Raw genomic sequence first — 19,992 nt, forward strand, 5'->3', positions numbered from 1 at the left:
TCTTCTGCTTCTTCTTCCAGTTCTGCTGCTGCTGTGTCATCATAGGTTTGCGGCTTACAGATAAACACCTGAACAGCATACTCAGGATTGCAACAGCACAGACATTTTGATGCATTAATTCAGAGCAAGAGGTGTCAGTTATCAGACACTGTTAAATAAGCAAAATATTGCAAGAGTGCTAATGTTTGAAGCATGTTTTTATTTTAAGTAAAAAAAACCCTTTGTGTTTGTGTCCTTTATAAAGTTTATATCTCCGCTACCTGGCATTACATTTTATGACACACATGGCCCGGACCAACAAGGTCTCATTTATGTAAGATCCGGCCCTCATAACAAATGAGTTCAACACCCCTGCTCTAGGATGTTTTCCTCAGGCTTTAAATTTAACATTCTGGGCTATGTTTTATACTCTTGAGAAAACAAAAGTTGTCTCACTGCCTTTATCTTGTGTTACCCGTATACTCCAGCTTTATACCAGCTTCATACCAGCTGTGCCTTCCTTATTACTCTCCTGCCTTTTCTGATCTGCAGTGCTAGATGTCCTTTCATTTTTTAAAAAACGGTGCTAATCTGAATTTTACTGAATCTACTGCTCTTGGCTTTTCAGATCCTATTTGGAACACAAGACAACAATGAACTATATGCTGGCCGCACGCCTTTTCAATGAAAGGTAGGGAAGTGGTGTGCAAAATCTATGGGAAGTCTGCAGGTGGTGGAATTGTGAGAAAGGATAGAGTAAAATGAAGCCAAATATAGATAAGGGGTTGCCTAAAGCAAAAGTAGCGGAACTGTTGGGCAATTGCCTGATGATTCCATTTAGCTTTTCAATCACCGTTGCTCAGGATTGTTTTTCTACTCCAGTGGGAATATTAGCAAAAAAATGAATAAAAAAGGAGGACAATATCAAGACCATAAGAATTATCTTATTGGATCAAACCAAGATCCAGGTTTTTCAACAGTAGCCAGCTGGATGTCCCTGCAAGTTCGCTTTGTTTTGTACTTATCTAAACTGGATCTTATTTAAGAGTACAAGAAGAACTTGCTGGATCAGACCAGCAGTACATCTAGTCCAGTATGCTGTTTCACACAGCGTCCAACTAGTTGCCCTTGAGGGCCAAATAAACAGGACATAGAGGCCTCCCCTGCTGCTGCCTCCCAGCACTGTCATGCAGAGGTTCGCTGCCTCTGTAGATGGAGGCTCCCTTCAGTCACCAAGGCTAGTAGCCACTGGTGAACCTCTCCTCCAGTGAATCTTTGTAACTCCCTTTTATCTGAGCTCATAGTCATTGCTACCTCCATTGGTAGTCTGAACAAATTAAATATGAATGCATAGATCTGTTCACATTATGCACACCTGGACCTCTCTCAGGTTTTCCTGGGTTGTGCCCAAATGATTCTTCATTATACATGAAGAAGCAATATGTGGCAGGTGAAGTTTGTAGCCTGAGCCCATTTGGGATACCCTTGTAAGCCATATTTCCCATTGCTAATGCAATGGAACAAAAATTTAAGTATTTGTTCTGAATATCACAGTAGAGAAAATCCTGTGATCCATAGGGCATAAACTGTGCACTGGGGGCAGTATGTCAGACTCTAGTTTTTTATCATTAAAATAATCCACCATATAAGCAGAGAAGAAAACTGTTGTAAAGGCAGATAAGGCACCTTTCCAGTTAGATACGTTTCTGTTGTCTTGGAGGAATTCAATTTTTTTAATAGACTTGTTCTGAGTATAGTGCCAGCAAGTAACTGTTCCAGGTATCTACATCTTATTTATTTACTATGGTAGCATAAAGCAAATACTCCTTACTGTGAATGCATTTTCTCTGGCATTCTGCTGCTGGAAAGATTGCAGCAGTTTATTTTCCTTTTGCGTCTTGGGAATTGTTTAAGGCTTTCTAGGAATTAGAATACTTGAAGCTGCCTTATATGGAGGTGAATAATTGGTCAGTTCACCCAATATTTTCTGCTGTGAATGGTAGCTGCAGCTCTCCAAAGCTGCAAACTGAGGATTTCTCTAACCCAGCTGCCTAAGAAATTTTTAACTGAAGGGGGTCAAGAACTGAACCTGGGACCATTGAGCCATGACCAGTCCCTTTGACTGCTTATTGTGGGCCATTGCTGGATACAACCCAATGGCTGTAACTTTAATTATCTTTTTTCAAAATTGATACACCAAAGGGAAAATTATAGTGGTTTATGAAATTGTGGAGAAAATTGATAGAAAGAAATCTGTCTTCCTTTCTAACAGTAGAAATATGAGTCTTTGTCAATTTTAGTTTTAAAGCATCTAAAGAGGCCAAGTGCTGTACAAGAAAGATCACAGTACTGTTTTCATGGCTGTAATCTAAGAACTGCAAACACCTAACAGGGATCATCCATGTAAGTTAATTTGTGATAGTTTCAGGGCAGATTGAAGCAGGGGAGATTGAAATGTGTGGTCATTAGCTTAGGTGAATGTAAAAGGGCTAGACAAATTCATGGTGAACAGTGTTGTGACAAAGTTCATAATTTAGCAACTTTCTCTTATATGAGGAACTAATTTATGCATATGTTAATGTATAGATATGCCCTAAATAGAACCACTCATCTGATTAAAGTTGTGTTCTATACCAGTCTTCATTTCTTATGTAGCTGCCTTATACTGAGTCATACCGTTGTTCTGTCAAGATCAGTATTGTCTGCTCAGACTGGCAGCAGCTTTCCAGTGTCTCAAGCAGAGGTGTTTCCAACACCTGCTACCTGCTTCTTTGAACCGGAGATGCTGGTGATTGAACAAGGGACCTTCTACATGAAAGCAGATACTCTACAACTGAAGCTTACCCCCCTATATCTGTTTATGTACCCAAGAGGATTACAATCAGGCTGTCAGTGATTCACTTTGATAATGTAGTAGAATTTCCATGTACACAAGCTTTGAAATTCTGAATGCCAGATTCTGGGAACAAATAGGTAGTGATCATCATGCTCTGTGAGCTTTCCACTGACATCTGGTGAGCTGATGTTCAAAACAGAATGCTGGAATAGGTGGACCTTTGTCTATTCCGGAAAGTAGTTCTTTATAGTATTACCTGCAGTTTAAGTGAAAGATTTTATTCTTAGTGTCCTCTTCAATAAGTCATCTGGTTTTTACAATAACTTATAAATATACAGGGTGCCAAAATCTGCTTTTGGTTTTTTTCCTCCCTCTGCAGGGGAGGGTCAAGAAGAGGGCCTCTTCCTAGACGAACTCGGTAAGTAGATTATGTAATGAAATTTAAAGGAAGTTAGTTGGTTTTTCCTTATGGACGACATAATGCTTCATTCTGTTATAACTCAGTCTTGCTGAACAGAGTTGTTCTACCCACATTTCCAGTTTAAAGAACTAGACTGAGCTTTTCTGCACAGATCATTTTCCTCCTCCTTTGATGGGTAAAACACCCAAGGACAAATTTATACCTTTCTAGATTATATTTTGGAAGTCTATCATGATGAAATAATTTGGTTAGCTATTTGAAAGTAGATTTCCTATGGATAGGAGATTTCTCAGCTTTTATGTATGAACTCATATTCTCCCTTCAGTAAATACAAAATGTTGTTGAAAATATGATACTGAGAGTACTTGAACTGTTACAATTAATCTGGTAGAGAAATGGCCTCCAGCCTAGAATTCACCCCAATAATGCTACGTTTGAAATTCTACTCATTTTGAGTTGAAACCCAGCTCATAGCTTGCAGAAAAGAGGAGGCCAAGGGATGAGCCATCAAGCCCCAAGCACAGAGTATTTTAGTACTTAAATATGCAAATAGATGTGGGTGGTGATTTACCATCTTACACTTTGTCGGAATGTGACATCCAAAAGAGACAGAGACATGGGCAGCCAAATGGCTCAAACCTTTTCTCTTTTGAGGCAAGAAGATCAGAACAACCGGTGTGTCTGTATGTGTGTCTGTGTGGGGGTTCTTTATAAGAGTCATTATACATTCCCAGGACATGGGAAAGAAGCCCTCATCTGATGGCTTCTGACCAGGGAGGCACAAGCCACGAAGAAGTAAACTTTTATCTAGGGACTCCATCTTGCCCATGTGGTGAGGGAGAGTGGAGAGAAGTCCCAACTCTGAGAATTAAGGTATTGCCGAGTTTTAACCTGTTGTGAGTAATGCAAGCCTATCCTAATTAAACATTGTTATGTTGTTTAGGATAAGTACTGGGTTTTAGTATAAGAGGACTGCGTGTTTTCACTTTTCTCTGTATCCTTGCTCGGTCTGATATTCCAACAGTCCACATGTTTTTTTTATTTTATTTATTCAAATCCTTATATTTTGAATGCTCTGAGTCAGGTCTCTGTAAACACCTCGACTATTCAGTTTTGCTGTCTAAAGTGTGGTTAACGGAGGAGCAGTGGATAAGTACACCATTGAGCATGATAGCTCATAAATGAAAAAGTGTGACAGATCATCCACTTGCTAGCTTGTAGGAGGGAAGGGACATGCCACCTCGGCAGAGCATCTAAGCAGCATTGCAAGTATATCATGTTGGATGTGTGTATCTGTCCAGCAGGAAAAGCTCTCTGATTTGGTAGTAGTGGCAGTTACTCCCCGGGATTTTTTTGGTACCTCCTAGGAGCAAGTGAAAAGAGCAGCAGCACCAAGCAGAATCCTGGGACAGCCATGGGGCTTTCCAACCTTCCAGTGAGGAATAAGGGCTTGTAGGTCTTTCCTTTCACAAGACTAAAACCAGCATTCTAGTGAATTGTATTGGACTGGATATAGTGACTTCCTTTCACTGGGGCTCCTCCTTTTCTGATGCAGAAGTTCTTAGCTGGACGGAGTCACTGGATCCAGTCCATTCACTGTAACACAGTCCATTCCTAGAGACTACTGAAACTCTTTGAGGCTTTCAGTTATGGGAGAAATGGCCTTGGCCAAATTTGGACTTCTCTAGGAATCTGAGAACAACAGGACACAGAGGCCGTCTTGCAGACAATGGGTTTCTCCTACTTCTATGGCAGTGTTCTGCATAGCTAGGAGGGGATATCCTGCTCCTCAGTTAATTAGATATCTACGTGGACTGCTTAGCCTTTGTGCCTCAGGATCCTTTTGGCCCAAGGATAATATTGATTTATTATGTGTTGGACTCCCTTTTATTGGGTTGGTGGATTTCCCTTTTTCTCTTTTTATTTTTTTTTTTAAATTAGGAGAAACCAAGTAATAGATTTATATCTCTTCTCACTTATCTGGCTGTTGGTGGTCATGCAGCTAAAGGTAGACCAATATAGTTTGTTACTGTTTATGAACTCCCAGATCATACTGTGAGGTTAATCTTAACGTTGACCAGTGAGGAAATGGACTGCACATCACTTACAAACCTGAGCTGGAGGTCTGGAGTAATTCTCTTAAAGGCAAACCCTATATAACTTATTACAATACATTTCAAGCCTATGCATCATTATAGTTGACCCATGGTTTATTTAGTCTCCCTGTCTAATGCACATACACAGCAATTGTTAAATGGGTGTGTGCCCGCAATTGAGTTGGGTACGTGCTTCGCTTTCTGTGTATGTGGGCTTGCCTGTCTGAATTCCTTAATCTTTGTTCTGTATTACTGTAAAAGCTGTTTGCAGATAAGTGGAACTGTGAATGAATGTAATTTATATTTTCTGGAAGTGTTCTGTGTAGTTTATTTATTCAAATTTATACCCTGCCTTCCCAGCCCAAGGCTGGGAGGGTGGGGTATAAATTCTTTTTCTCTCCACTTCCCAGGAGTAAAATCTTATTACTGCCACATCACCTGATAGGGTCCCCAGCCACAGGAAGAAGGAACACTATTCTGGTAGCTAAAGCCTAGTGGTTGGGAGCCCCAGTGGTCATATGTTGCTTTAAAAGTCTGACAGGTTGCTTTGGCCCTTTCTTTGTTGTGATTGTTGACCACTCAACAATGTGGCTTACAAGATGGATAGTTCTGTTTCTGTTGTATTTCATCTGACTGAATCATTCTTGAAAACAGCAGTCCACTTGTAAATATTTTAGCTAAATAACACAATCTTCATACTCTTAAAAAGAGAAATGCAAGGCAGCTTACAGCCTTCTTCAAACATAAGCCAGTTCGCTGAATCTTTTTAAAGTTGGTATAGGCAAAGTGTATGTTTATTAGGAAGGCCAGCATATAGGTTTTTATGGACTTAGCAACAGAGCAAGGGCACTGAACTTACTGCCATTCTTGTGCTTTTGCAGAATAGGTGCTGCTGTTGAACAGGGTCTAGAGGCCATGGACTGTAATGCTCAGCTTCATGCCAGCCTATATGAGCGGAAACTCCTGTCGCTAGAAGTACGGAAACGAAGGCGACGTTTTGGCAGACTAAGATCAGGAAGAACAAGGTTGTCAGGTACATGTCAGTCTGAATAATTTTTCTATATGAGAGCATGAATCCTGTGGTTTGGAGGGTAAGGAACCTGTCCTGCATATGCATATCCTGACCACCTTCTGGGACAAAAGTAGGTTGTGGATGTGTTTTGCTTTTTCACTTATCTATTGAGTAATCACTGATACAAAGTCAATGTTGTAAGTATTGAATGTGGGTGTGTACAAGAACATACATTTCTTTGCCGTAACATCAGTAAAAAGTTGAGATCCAAGGAATATCTTGCCTCTAACAGTGACCTCAAAGTCAGCTGATATTGTCCTCAAGTCAGATGTAGAGAGTGAAGAGGAAGAGGAGATAGCAGAGGACGATGATGAATTGGAGGTATCTCGGAGCGAAACAGCTGGCTCTCTTAAGAACGTGAAGGTTAATTTGAAGTCACAGTCATCAGACAAGGTGCAAGGAAAGTTGCCAAAGGACCCCGAACACAAACTTGAAGGGATGCTGTCTCAGAACAATGTGGAACCTTTACCTAAGGATGCTGAACCACCTTTTAATTTGCTACAGATTCTGCAAGAGAATAGGAATCTAAGGTAAGAATTCTCATGAAAGGACTTTGGTTGATATAGCAGTTGAGATGAGATGAGACACTGTAGCTGTCTGCTTGGAATCGTATCCTAAATCATTATATGAACCGTAGCGAAACCAGAGTATGCTTGGAAACATATTTTCTGATTGCACTGATGCAGGGGTCCCCAGCCCTTTTGAGCCTGAAGGCACTGTTAGAATTCTGGCACAGGGTGGTGCCATTGGAGGCAGAACCAATAAAAAAGTGTCAGGGAGTGAGTTTATGCATAACTCTAATAGTAAGTGTTCAGTATTTCAGGCAGTTGCTCTGCTTAACAGTATGCCTTTTTAAATGAACATATTGTTTGAAAGTATTTTCTTGCATACACATTGCTTATCTTCAGTCATGCAGTGAAGGTCCTTGTGTTGTGGTGGCAGCAGCTGCTGAAGCAATGTCTTTTTTTGTATCTGTGCAAGCAGTCAGATCTTCAGCGGCTAATCAGAAGCTCAGCTGGACACAAGCCCTACTGAGCCCTGCCCACTTCCTAAAAAACGCTTGGTGGGCACCATGGTGGCCACGGGTTCTACAGTGGGGACCCCTGCACTAGCGCACGTGGTTGTCACCAGGAGCAACTTGTTACTGCCATGTTCAAAACTTGTAAATGTGGAAGATTCATAATTAATTTATATAATCCATTGTCTTAAAATGTGGTAGCTACAGTGGCTTTAAGAAGGGATTAAACATTTGTGGTTAAACATTTGTGGCCTATCAGTGCCTACTAACCATGGCAACTAAACTTTCACAGTCACAGCTCAATGCCAGATCCAAGGGATAAACAACAAGGGAGGACTGTTGCTTTGATGCTGTAACGTTCCCAGAAACAGCTGACTGGGCTCTGTTGCAAACTGAGTGCTGGATTAAATGAATCCTTGGTCTGATTCCATAGGGGCTGCTCTTACATTTTATCTGTGATTGTAGCTTCAAAAAGAAAAGCATCAGTTGTTAGTTTGAAATACCTAATTTTTCAATTCTTGCTGCCAGTTCCTTTAAAAAAAATACATTTAAGCTTTTCCAACATTGCCTGAGAAAGAAAAAAAAAGTAGTATTACCCTTTCATGCACCAGCAAACTCTTCCATTATTGTGCTTTTACTTGTGGGACGAAAGAAGCATGTCTAACCCAATGTGTGTTAAACGCTGGGTTGAATCCAAAGTACTACAAACGGAGCTCTGCAAATGGAATGGGGCTCCACCCCCACCTCTGCTGCAGCCCGCTGTTCCCCTTGAAATGCTGCCTCTGGGGTTCAGACAGGAAAAATACTAGGAATGATGCGTTGATCTGAAGTTGGGAGTGAATTGGCACCCCCCCCCCGGTTTAGGCTCAACCCTTTCATATGGAGAAAAATTTCATGTCATGGTTAGTATTGTATGTAAATATGTTCTGAAGAGGCTGTTTTTCTGCATAATGTCAAAACCTTCAGATCCAAGGGCAAGTTCTAAAATTTTCATACTCTTGTCATCCTGTCACTTTCATCTGCTGCTAACGTTTGCATGGCTGGGCCAAGAAGATAACCACTTGCTTGTGTCTCAGTTGTTTGACATATTACATGCTCCAGACACCCATGTTCACCCTTGATGCCGTTCCAAAGGGTCTCTTGTCCCCCACGAGCCATATTAAAAGGACATCAGTGGGCTGCAGTGGGAGAGGTAGGAAAGTTCTGTTTTGCAGATTGAAGTGTCTTCTGTTACCAGAAATATTAGCCTGCATCCCACCCCCTGTGGCTGTATTTTTGTACCAGTTGAATCTTCTTAATGTTCTTCAGAGACCATGTTACAGTAATCCAGCCTAGGAGTGACATGAATGGTCATGGCCCGGTCTGCTCTTTCCAGGAAAGGCTGCTGCTGACAACCAGCCTAAGATGATAAAAGCTGACTATCTCTGCTACCTGTTTTTTCAAGCAGGTTAAAAGAACCCCCAGACTCTGAACCTGGTGAGAAAGACTACTACCCCATCCAGAACTGGTTGTAATACTAATGCTATTTCACCCCAACAGTACTTCTTTTTGTTTGGATTAAGCTTCCCTTTTCCCCCATATCCAGCCCTTTCCAGTTTCCAAATACTTAGGTAGGGATTTCCACTGCCACTCTGAAATCAGATGGAAAGAAGAAACATAACGTGTTTAATGTCACCAGCGTATTAATGGCAGTGTATCCCAGGTCTGTTGACTAGCATGAGAGACAAGGTAGAATTCTGTGGAACCCCAAAAGCCAAAAGGAGGATCAGTTGTCTCCCTGTACCACCATCTGGGACCTATCCACCAGAGGACCAAAGCAACCGTAAAATATATGCCTCCAGTGTGTCACACTCCAGCCAGACAGTCCAGCAGGTTTCCATGATCAGTGGTGATGAAGATCACTCCGAAGTCTAAGAGAACCAATAGAGATGAACTTCCTACTGTCAGCTGCTTGGTGAAGGTAGCCCACCAGAGCAGACAGGTTGGTTTCTGACCAGGCTGTGGGACAAAAGCCACATTGAAAAGGATTCAGATAATCCACATTTTCCAGAAACACCTTGAGCTAGCTAACCACTAGCTCTCACTTAGCCACCTTGGCCAGAAAAAAAGCAAATTAGATACAGGGTGATACTTGTTCAAGTCTAAGGGGCCCTGAGATTTTTTTAAGGTCTTTATAGTGGTTTCTTTCAGAATAGATCTCTCTTGTAATGATGCATTAATAATTTGTGGTAAGCCCTGAGTCAGCTCTCCCCCAGAAAATTTAATTAGCCAAGAAAGACAAGGGTCAAGAACCCATATGGTAACTCTCATTTCTTCAAGGACTCTATCCACATTCTTAGGAAATACAAATGGAAAGAAATCCCTTCTTTCTTGTATTTATTGATATTCTGCCTTTAAAAAAAATAAGGTGGTTTACAGTTTGAAATTTAAAAAGGCCACAATAAACAGAATTGTCTCAAGCCATTGGCTGTCTTTTCAGGTTCTGATTGTGTGAGCTCCCTGGCCTGGGTATCTCTCTTCCCTTCCCCTCAGGGCACACAGGTCTTTCAGTAGCTCCTGGTGTAGGAGGAGCTGCCTCAGCTGGTTTCTCTCAAGCCTTTGGCGATTCCTTCAGAATATGATGTCATTAAGCTCCCTGCTGTGCTGTTCTCTCTTGCCCTCCCCTCAGGATGCACAGGTTTTGAAGTAGCCTTAGGAGAGGTGGGGCTAAGAAACCTGACCAGCAGAAACTACAGCAGCATCTGCCATTGGAGCTTAATAAGTCTGTATTTCTTTAAATTAGCTCCTTTAAGCTCCTTGCTAAGCTCACAGCTATAGTAGCTAGAGGGTGTGTGATTTTTTTAAAAAGTACTACTAGAAACGTTTCTGTTCTGAAGAGAAACTTCCATTCTTGAAATGGAAACTAACAGTCAGCAACAAAAAGCTTAAACTCTCAATTGAAATGTAAAGTGTTGTAACTGAACAGCATACACTCTGACCCCATTGCAGCAACATCAGTGCACTGAGCAGATGTAGTGCCGGCAGAATGCCACCATCACCATCTCAATATAGGCTTACATGGGCTCTAGCCCTAGTTTGATCAGCTTCAGCAAGTGTGACTCTAGTCATCCCCCTCCCTATTTCATTATTTCCAGCTGCCCAGTAAATGAGAGGAATGAATGAGCTCTCGCCAATGGGAGAGGGCACTTGGAGCAACCATAGGTATCACCCACTCTGCCTCCACATCACAAAGACTGCACCAGGATTTTGATGGGGCTGTCAGCCATATATATGGAAGCACCCCTGTCAAGAAAGCAGTTGGATCTATTGTTTTTCAGAGGCAGACTGAATAAAAAGATACTTTCCCTCTACAGAGGATCCAGATCTCTGAAATCACTTAGCAGGTGATTTGATCTTGGTAAGAATTACTTTAAGCGCTTCCACCATAGATCACTTTCATCCTGTCAAGAACAGAAAACAGAACGTTTATTGTCAGCCGAAACTGTCCCATGGTTCTTATGGCAGCCATGAAATCCTGAGCTACCTGACAAAGAACTGTATGATTGTTGAAGTTCCGTAGGACCACAAGCCTGGGAACCTCCAGTGCCAAAATCAGTTTGGTCAGCTCTCATAAGGAACCTGCTTGACAGCAGTGTGTGCAGTATATCAGCAAGACTTCTTAAGCTGCTTCTACAGCCCAGTGCTCTGTGCATGCACTCAAAAATGGGAGGTTGCTAGATGGCACCTGACCAGAGAGATGGTATCTTGGTAGATTATACCCACTCCCAACAACCAGGTTTAGCTTGCTGCTGACCCAAGAAATCTGGCAGAACTTGGACAGACCTGTTATTTCCAGTTAGTTCAATGTGGCTGAGCTGTTCATTTAGGATCAAGTCCAAGATGGCAGCTGTTTTACCATCTAACCTGGCATTTAACAGCAGAATATTGTCTTTAAATTTAATGTAGTACTGTAACTTCTTGAGTGTATTCAAAAAGTTACTTAAAGCTATTTATCCTATGTTACAGCCATGTTAAATGGAACATACAACATTATATTTTAGGAACTGTGGAGGCTTTAATTACTATTATGAAATGTTAGTGATGTATTGATATTTTCAGTGTACGGAGGCGTGATTCTTCCTTTCTGTTAATGAATTAGCAGGCTATTAGCTCCTAAAACTGAAATATTGCTTTCCTTTATGTACCCAGTCTGTAGACTGCAGAAGAATTCTATCTGTACAACAGGGGCATAGACAGAAAATTTTGGTTGGTTGGTGGGGCATTGGGAAATCCTGAGGGGGGGGGAGAGATCCCGTTGGCAGGCAGGCAAAGAAGAGAAGGGTCTTGCCTTACCTTACCTTACAGAGCACATATTCATTGAGTATTAATTGTACTGTCTGGCTGGCTCTCCTTCTCCCTGGCCAGGTGACAGGGCAGTGAGCAAGCGGATGAGGCAGGCAGGTCTCGCTGCAGTCACGTGACCCTGCCTGCCTTATCCAACCACTCACTCGGCCTGGGAGAGGGAGAGCCGGCAGGCTGGTGCAGTTAATACGTGCTGAATATGCACTCTGTGCTACAGTAGCGGCAGGACTTGCCCACCCTCTACTGTAGCATGGAGCGCATACTCACCACATATTAATCACACTGGCCGGCTGACTCTCCTTCCCCTGTAGCGGCTGAGGCGAACGAGTGCGGCTGGTAAATTCAGGGCAGGGGCAACGGGAGTTGTGGGCCATGAGTGATGGGGCACGTGCCCCTACATGCCCCTGCTGTACAGTGTATTCTTTGGCTTTTTATGTGTTAGGCAGTAAAGGTAAGTGAATGTTGTTGGTCAGCATTCACTAAGTGACAACAGTTTGATGTTATATAGAATATGCAGTGGTATGGAGACTTTCCTGGGTGGCTTTCAGTCTGTCTGCTGGTAGGATACTTGATTAGGAGGAGTGAGAATGGGATGGTGAAGTGCTTATATATGGAATTTAATTTATATATAAGTTTGCTACTATTCTTAGTTGTGAGCATGAGATGGTGACATGACACAGGCTTTGCCTGGTATCGTTGTATGGTCAGCATCTGTTGCTGACTCTTCTTATCTAACCCTTACTGCAGAAACAGCTAGACAGCTCACTGTTTAAGGTATTGTGAAAAGATGGGATAAAGAGGATCATAAAGGAGTTCTGTGGTTTGTATAAAGCAGTTTTTTGTGTAACATTTCTTGACTGAACTGCGCTGTAAAACAAGAGTAATGAAAACAGTTAAGATGGGAATTTGTCCCATATGCTCATTTTGAATAGCCCTTGTAATTCTACAGCGTGACCAGGGGAATATTTACCTCTCTGGTGCTGATTGACATGTTCTGTGGAACATTTTCTAAACTGCTAGGCAAGCATACCTTCAGATATTGAACTTTAATTTCCCAGAGGCCTGTTTTTTAGAGGATGCACCTGTCTGAGACTTAAGGTAGTTTTTTAAAATATTCACTAGGTTCTATAGTGTACCTAAAGCATCATGGCAGAGCTTTGTTGTTCAGTGGACAAATCAGATGCTACTTATGAAGAGCAGAACTGTAACACTGGCCTGTATAAGAGTTTTGATGCTCATAAACTGCCTTCATCATTTGTTATAATGGGTTTGGAAATCTCTTCCGGGTTTTGTCTCTACCCACATAATATCTTCCGTAGCAGTGTTTCCCAGCTTGTTGGTCACAAAGCTTATGGGGACTTGTGGGTCACCATACCATAAAGGTTGGGAACCAATGTTCCATAGCATTCTTTGGCATCCCAGTGGGGAAACATGGAAATTTAATATGCAAACCAATTTTTTTAACTTTGAGAAGGGAATTTGGACTTTGATATCCCCCCTCAACTGTTAAGTTCTCAGGCCACATGCTGCTTTCTTCATGCCCCTTTTGCTTCGTGGTTGACAGTGGAGGCTAAAGTAACACCTCTTAGGGCAAATGTAGTCCAGGAACCTTCTCATTGATCCATAGTACAAAACATTCCTTCTCCGTCTAAGCAGCAATTAAGGATCTTTATATCTCAAAGCAAAGGAGTTTTGGTTGCCCTTTTGACTGCCATCTGTCCCTTCCTGCTCCTACAGCAAAGTTCAGGCTCGCAGGGCTTTCTCTGCCTACCTGCAGCGTGTCCAGCTGCGCCTGATGAAAGAGGCTGGAGATCAGGTCCAGAATGCTGCTTGGGCTGCCAAGGAGGATGAACAAATGGTAAGAAAGCGTGAACTTGCTCAGCTCTTTTTGGAGAGGAACTAAGCTGATCCTACTTAGCATCCCTGAATCACAGGCAGGATGAAGCAGGTTCCCATCATCTAAGGTTGAGTAGGCATGCTGTTAATCATCGCAGGGCTTAGCTCACTCTGCTTCTGTTTTCTGTTACTGAAATTGTCTGACTGCTTTTCTTTAAATTGGTGTGAACTGTTGGTATGGAGAGCCTGCAGACGAAGGGTGTTTGGATTGGGAATAGGGGTGGGGCACCCTGTGGGAGCTGAATGGAGCATGCTTGATGGGCTGCACTTCAGATTTTGATACAGCCTTCTCTTCTCCTATGTCTCAAGTGGAGCTGCTCTGGGTTGGCTGCCAACTTCCAGAGATGGAAACGGAGCTGTTCTATCTGCAGCAGTGGGCTGACAGTGCTTAATGACTTCAGTTCACATTTCTAGGCCTTGCCTTCAAGATGGCAGTTTTCTTCTCTTGAATGGAGACTCTATGAAAGCAGCCTATGGGTAAAGAGCCAGTGCAGCTCATAGATTAAAAGTCTTGTGTCAGGAATTGGGAATAATCAGTTTGCCTCAGTGGAAAATGTTACCCCTGCTCTTTCCAAGTGGAAAATTGAAACTGGCTTTCTGAGAGCTGCTTTGTCTGCTGTGCTGTGAAAAATAATGTTTAAAATAACAGATCAAACCAACCTAATATAATGCTAGTGAGAGGCGAGCTGTGAAATTCAACGCTTTGGCTATGAAGCAGTTCATTTGCATGCTAGCAGGGCATCTGACCAAAAGTAAATCCAGAGTGGAGACAGAGTGTTTGAAGCTGAACACCCACAGCAGGCGTCTTGCTTTAGTGCTCAGTTTTCAGGGAAGGCAGTTTTCCAATTCCAAAACTACCATTGACTGATGATGTAGTGGAAAGGGGTATGATATAGTTTTCTAGCCAGAGTTGCTGCAAGGCATGGGCCAGGGAGAGTGTGACCAGAGATGCATAATGGTGACTGGAGGGAGGATGGGCTTGGTCAGTGTTCTGTAGAAGGCTGCAGAACCTCCATTCAGAGGTGAGCTTACACACTGCCTATCTTCAGTAGTCATGGGTAGTTTTAGAACTCCTGAGCCTCATGCCTGGCACCTTTTGTCTGTAAGTTCACTCTTATGGCCAAACTGCACATTATGTTAAGGTAAAAGCTCCCTTGCTCGAAAGCCAGTCGAATCCGTTGCGGTGCTCATCTCCGTTTCAAAGCCGAAAAGCCAGCGCTGTCCCAAGACATTTCCGTGGTTATGTGGCCGGCATGACTAAACACCAAGGCGCACGGAACGCTGTTACCTTCCCACTGAAGTGGTCCCTATTTATCTACTTGCAATTTCTTGCTTTCGAACTGCTAGGTTGGCAGGAGCTGGAACTAGAGACGGGAGCTCACTCGGGTCTCGAACTGCTGAACTACCGACCTTCCACAGCCTGCAGTTCAGCATCTTAACCACTTGAACCACCGCAGCTCCACATTATGGAGTGAGGATCCGCAGCACCACATTATGTTAGGGATCCATAATTGGACACTTGATAATGTACTTCATATAATGTAGATAAACCACTGTCATGCCCCTGGCTCCTCCTAGCCCCAGAAGGGGGGGGGAGTGGTACCGAGGAACACCATGGGGAGAATGTTAAGACTTCCCCCACCACACATGCACACCTTTCCCAGCACAATGACTGAGCCATGGTTCCTCTATGGCTGCTTTCTAAGTGTAAGCTATATGCTCAAGATCTGTTTCTCATAGATCTAATGCAATGTGTGTGGGCTTTTACTTAACTGAATTTTATTGTGCGTGATTTTTCTAGTCCTGGCATTCTTCATCTTCATTACCAACAGCGTTTTTGAAACAGGGTTTCTTTCTGTCCTTGGTTCTGATGCTGATTTGATGGGGTTATTTTTGTCGTTTTTACTGATTGCGCGAGATTGGGTATTTTAAACTGATTTTTTTAAAATAGCAAGCCACTTTGTAGGCTAACTTTGCCCCCAAAGCAGGATTAAAATGTTTTAAATAAAGTATTGGGGGGGGGAGTTGGATGGGTCCACTGTTTAACTTTGTTTCTTGGTGACAGGAGCTGGTGGTTCGCTTTTTGAAACGAGCAGCCAGTAATCTCCAGCAGTCTTTGAGGATGTTACTCCCGAGTAGGCGCCTGGCTCTATATGACCGTAGGCGTATCTTGGCTCACCAGCTGGGTGAATTTATCATCTGTTACAACAGGGTGAGTTGTGCCAGATAAATGCAGATGATCTCTCAGAGCTGACAGCACTCTGTTTTGCTTTTACAGCCACCGGTGTAAGGCCCTTCTGTCGCTGACTGCTTACCATTCCCAGTGTAAATTCAGATGTTGCAAAGAAGTGAGGAAATATGAGCCATTCATACAATTGCTTTCCAAACTTCAACTGTAACAAATGAAATGGAGGTTTTGCATGTAACCTGCAGATGATCTATGAGCCTAGACGTCTTCTGGTGCTCATAAATCATATTATGAGACACTGAAATACTATTTCAGATACTGAAAGCAGAATCTAGTCCTCACTGAATATACCTGATGACCCTCTGAAGTGCATAACCAGGAAGAAACCTAAGAGTCCTGTCACATGATACCACATGCAGAAAGGCTGTTCTTGTGGAGTTACTGTAATGTTACTTTTTTTTTTTGCAGGAAACTGACCAAATGTCTCAGGCCAGATTAATGAAAAAACAGGGCGAAGAGGAGGAAGAGGGGGTAGATGCTGAAGGCTTTCAGGAATTCATTACCAATGCAAGGTATAAATGAAACTTACTGCCTTTTCAAATGAAGTATTATCTTACATGTTTCTTGTTGATTGTCTTTCCTGATTGATCGCTATTTATAGTAAAGTACAGACTAGAACTTTTGGATCCAGTGATCTCACACATGTGAGAGGCCTTAAATTTGAAACAGAATTTTCTTCAGCTCAGTAAAATGTAGCATTGCCAACCTCAGTGGGTAACTAGGTTTTTCCTGTTTCGAGGAACCAGTCCTTAATTTTGAGAAATACTCATGGGAGAGGATGTACCACAAAAACAGCTTTAATACATTGCAAAAATAAGAACTTAAGAGAAGCCTACGTTGGATCAGGCCATTGACCCATCCAGTCTGTATCACACAGTGACCAAAACCCAGGTGTTATCAGGAGGCCCACCAGCAGGGCCAGAACTCCAGAAGCCCTCCCAAGTGTTGCCCCCCCCCAAGCACCAAGAATACAGAGCAGCACTGCCCAAGACAGAGTGTTCCACTTACAACTTGTGGCTAATAGCCACTGATGGACCTCTGATACATATGTTTATCTAGTCCCCTCTTGAAGCTGTCTATGTTTGTAGCTGCCACCACTTCCTTCAGCAGCAAATTCCATGTTTTAATTACTCTTCGGGTGAAGAAGTACTTCCTTTTATCTGTTCTAGACCTACTGCTCATCAATTTCATTGAATGCCCACGAATTCTTGTATTGTGGGCAAGGGAGAAAAGTACTTCTTTCTCTGCCTTCACTATCCCATGCATAATTTTGTAAACCTCTATCATGTCACCCCTCAGTCATCATTTCTCCAAGCTGAAGAGCCCTTCATAGGGAAAGTGTTCCATCCCCGTAATAATTTTAGTTGCCTTTTTTTGCACCTTTTCCAATGCTGTAATGTTCTTGGAGATGTGGTAACCAGAACTGTACACAATATTCCAAATGAGGTCGCATCATCGATTTATACAAGGGCATTATGATAGTGGCTGATTTGTTTTCAGTTCCCATCCTAATAATTCCTAGCATAGCATTTGCCTTTTTTTGCAGTTGCACACTGAGTGGATATTTTCAGTGAGTTATCTATCATGACTCCAAGATCTCTGTTCTGGTCAGTTACTGCCAGTTCAGACCCCATCAATGTGTACTTATAGTTGGGATTTTTGGCTCCAGTGTGCATCACCTTGCACTTGGCCACATTGAACCTTATTTGCCATGATGATGCCCACTCATCCAGCCTCGACAGATCCCTCTGGAGCACCTCGCAGTCCTCCCTGGTTTTCACTGCCCTGAACAACTTAGTGTCATCTGCAAATTTCACTGCTTACTCCCAACTCCAAATCATTAATGAACAAATTAAAAAGCAACGGACATAGTACTGAGCCCTGCGGTACCCCACTGCTTACCCTCTTTCACTGTGAAAACTGCCCATTTATACTCACTCTCTGTTTCCTGTTAATTAACCAGTTTTTAATCCACAAGAGGACTTGTCCTCTTATCCCATGACTGCTGAGTTTACTAAGGAGACTATGACGAGGAACTTTATCAAAAGCTTTCTGAAAGTCTAGGTAAACACTATCCACTGGGTCACCCCTGTCTACATGTATGTTCACCCCCCTCAAAGAACTCTAAAAGTTTAGTGAGGCAAGGTCTTCTCTTACAGAATCCATGCTGATTCTTCCTCAGTAGCATTTGTTCATTAATGTCCTTATGCTATCTTTAATAATGGATTCCACCAATTTACCCAGTATCGACGTTAGCCTGACTGGCCTGTAATTTCACAGATCTCTTCTGGAACCTTTTTGAAAGATGGGGGCTACGTTAGCTACCTTCCAGTCCTTGGGGATGGAGGCAGATTTTAGTGATTTGCTTATTTTTGCCAGGAGATCCACAAGATCACATTTGAGTTGTTTCAGGACTCTTAGATGTATGCCATCCGGGCCTGGTGATTTGTCAGTTTTTAATTTATCCATCAGTCGTAGGACCTCCTCTCGTGTTGCCTCAATCCAAACTCAGGTCTTTCAGTACCCCTCCCGAAATCAGTGGTTCTGGAGTGGGCAAGCACCTCCCATCTTCCACAGTGAAGCCAGAGGCAAAAAAGCATTCAGCTTCACTGCTTTTTCCCTATCATCCTTTAGTACTCCTTTTACCCCTTGGTCATCTAAGGGTCCCACTGCCTCCATTGCTGGTTTCCTGCTACTAATGTATTTGAAGATGTATTCAGATATATGATATATTCAGATAAAACACTAGTAATGTGGCACATGCAGTATGTATTTTTTCCATCTTCTGTGTGGATTGACTGGCTGTGTGCAAAACAGAAACAGTACAACAATTTCTCTTATCTAGCTTGTCTAGCAGCAAGGGGACCACTGTGGAAAAATATCCAAACATTAATAAATGTAGCATGATTGTCACAAAAGCATTAGTGATTAGTGTTGCACTTTTCTATAATTGTTTTCAGAAATCATTACCCATAAATCTGTGCCATCAGTTGGGGAGAAAAATCTTGACACAGGTTTGGCAATTATGCTGGCAAACTAATGTGTTTGGTCTTTTTGCCTTTCTGATTCCTTGTAATAATTTTTGTTTCAAGCATATTTTTACCCACATTAAAGGTCAGAGAAGTATTGTCTGTGGAAGGTAGAATTCTGTTCAGTATTTTAAGCTGCTAAATAACTTATTGGGGTTGGTTTTCCCTACCTTACTGAGTATATCTGTGTGCTGAACCAGGGTCTGTGAGAACCATGTTCGAATCCCCACTCTGCCATGGAAGCTTGGTGGGTGGCCTTGGGCCAGTCATGCGCACACAGTGTAACCCATGTCACAGGATTATTCTAAGGATAAGATGGAGGAGGGGAGAACAGTGTAAGCTTCTCTCTCTCTCTCTCTCTCTCTCTCTCTCTCTCTCTCTCTCTCTCTCATAAGTTGAAAATGAAGATGTCATTTTTCAAATTTAAATGTTCACTATAGTCCCATATTTAATTGATTTCTCTTCAGATCGCATAAATCTTTCGCCTTCCTCCTATAGTCCCATATATTGTCCGCAGCAAAGAAAGTTCTGCTCTTGCAGAGAACTGTATGACATATACTCTGTATGAGTTTTGTGGCAGCCTGAAGTTTTTAATCTGGGTTTCCCACATCTGAATGCATCAGTTTTAGTTTGTCCACAAAACTGGAACTATTGTGTTCTTCACAGCTTGCCTTTCCTCCTCATTTCAGTTTCTTCTGGGGTTTACAGTGTCATCTGAAGCAGTTACAACCTTCTAACCCCATTGAAATAATTGGACTTAAGTAGAGTATAATTCTGTTTAGGATGACCCTTAATGTTTGTACTATAAAGGAAGTCATGACTGACCTTCTTTGCTGCTCATGAATTCTTAGGAGTTATCGTTATTCTTCTGTTATGTGAGAATAGGTTTGGAAGCATGTGAATTGCAATTTTGACAAAACAAAATCAGATGTGCCATGCCATGGCTGTACCTGCTTGACCTAGCAAATTGCTACTTTAGGTTCTGGGAAAGGCTTAAATTGGAGATTTTCTGGTATACCTCTTGGTGAGCAGTTCTGATCTTTTTGTATGGGAGGG

General features: G+C 42.4%; 1 protein-coding gene across 1 annotated transcript in view; it reads left to right on the top strand.

Annotated features, from left to right (window-relative positions):
- The window catches only part of TTLL5 (tubulin tyrosine ligase like 5), a 171,874-nt gene that overhangs the window by 54,036 nt on the left and 97,846 nt on the right, over positions 1-19,992 (top strand). Inside the window, 6 exon segments of the mRNA XM_015418352.1 lie at positions 569-681; positions 6,219-6,365; positions 6,637-6,934; positions 13,501-13,621; positions 15,725-15,871; positions 16,316-16,419. Coding sequence (XP_015273838.1) covers positions 569-681; positions 6,219-6,365; positions 6,637-6,934; positions 13,501-13,621; positions 15,725-15,871; positions 16,316-16,419 — 930 coding nt within the window.

The sequence above is a fragment of the Gekko japonicus genome, unplaced genomic scaffold (assembly GCF_001447785.1).
Source record: "Gekko japonicus isolate JY-2015 unplaced genomic scaffold, Gekko_japonicus_V1.1 scaffold3, whole genome shotgun sequence".
NCBI lineage: Eukaryota > Metazoa > Chordata > Lepidosauria > Squamata > Gekkonidae > Gekko > Gekko japonicus.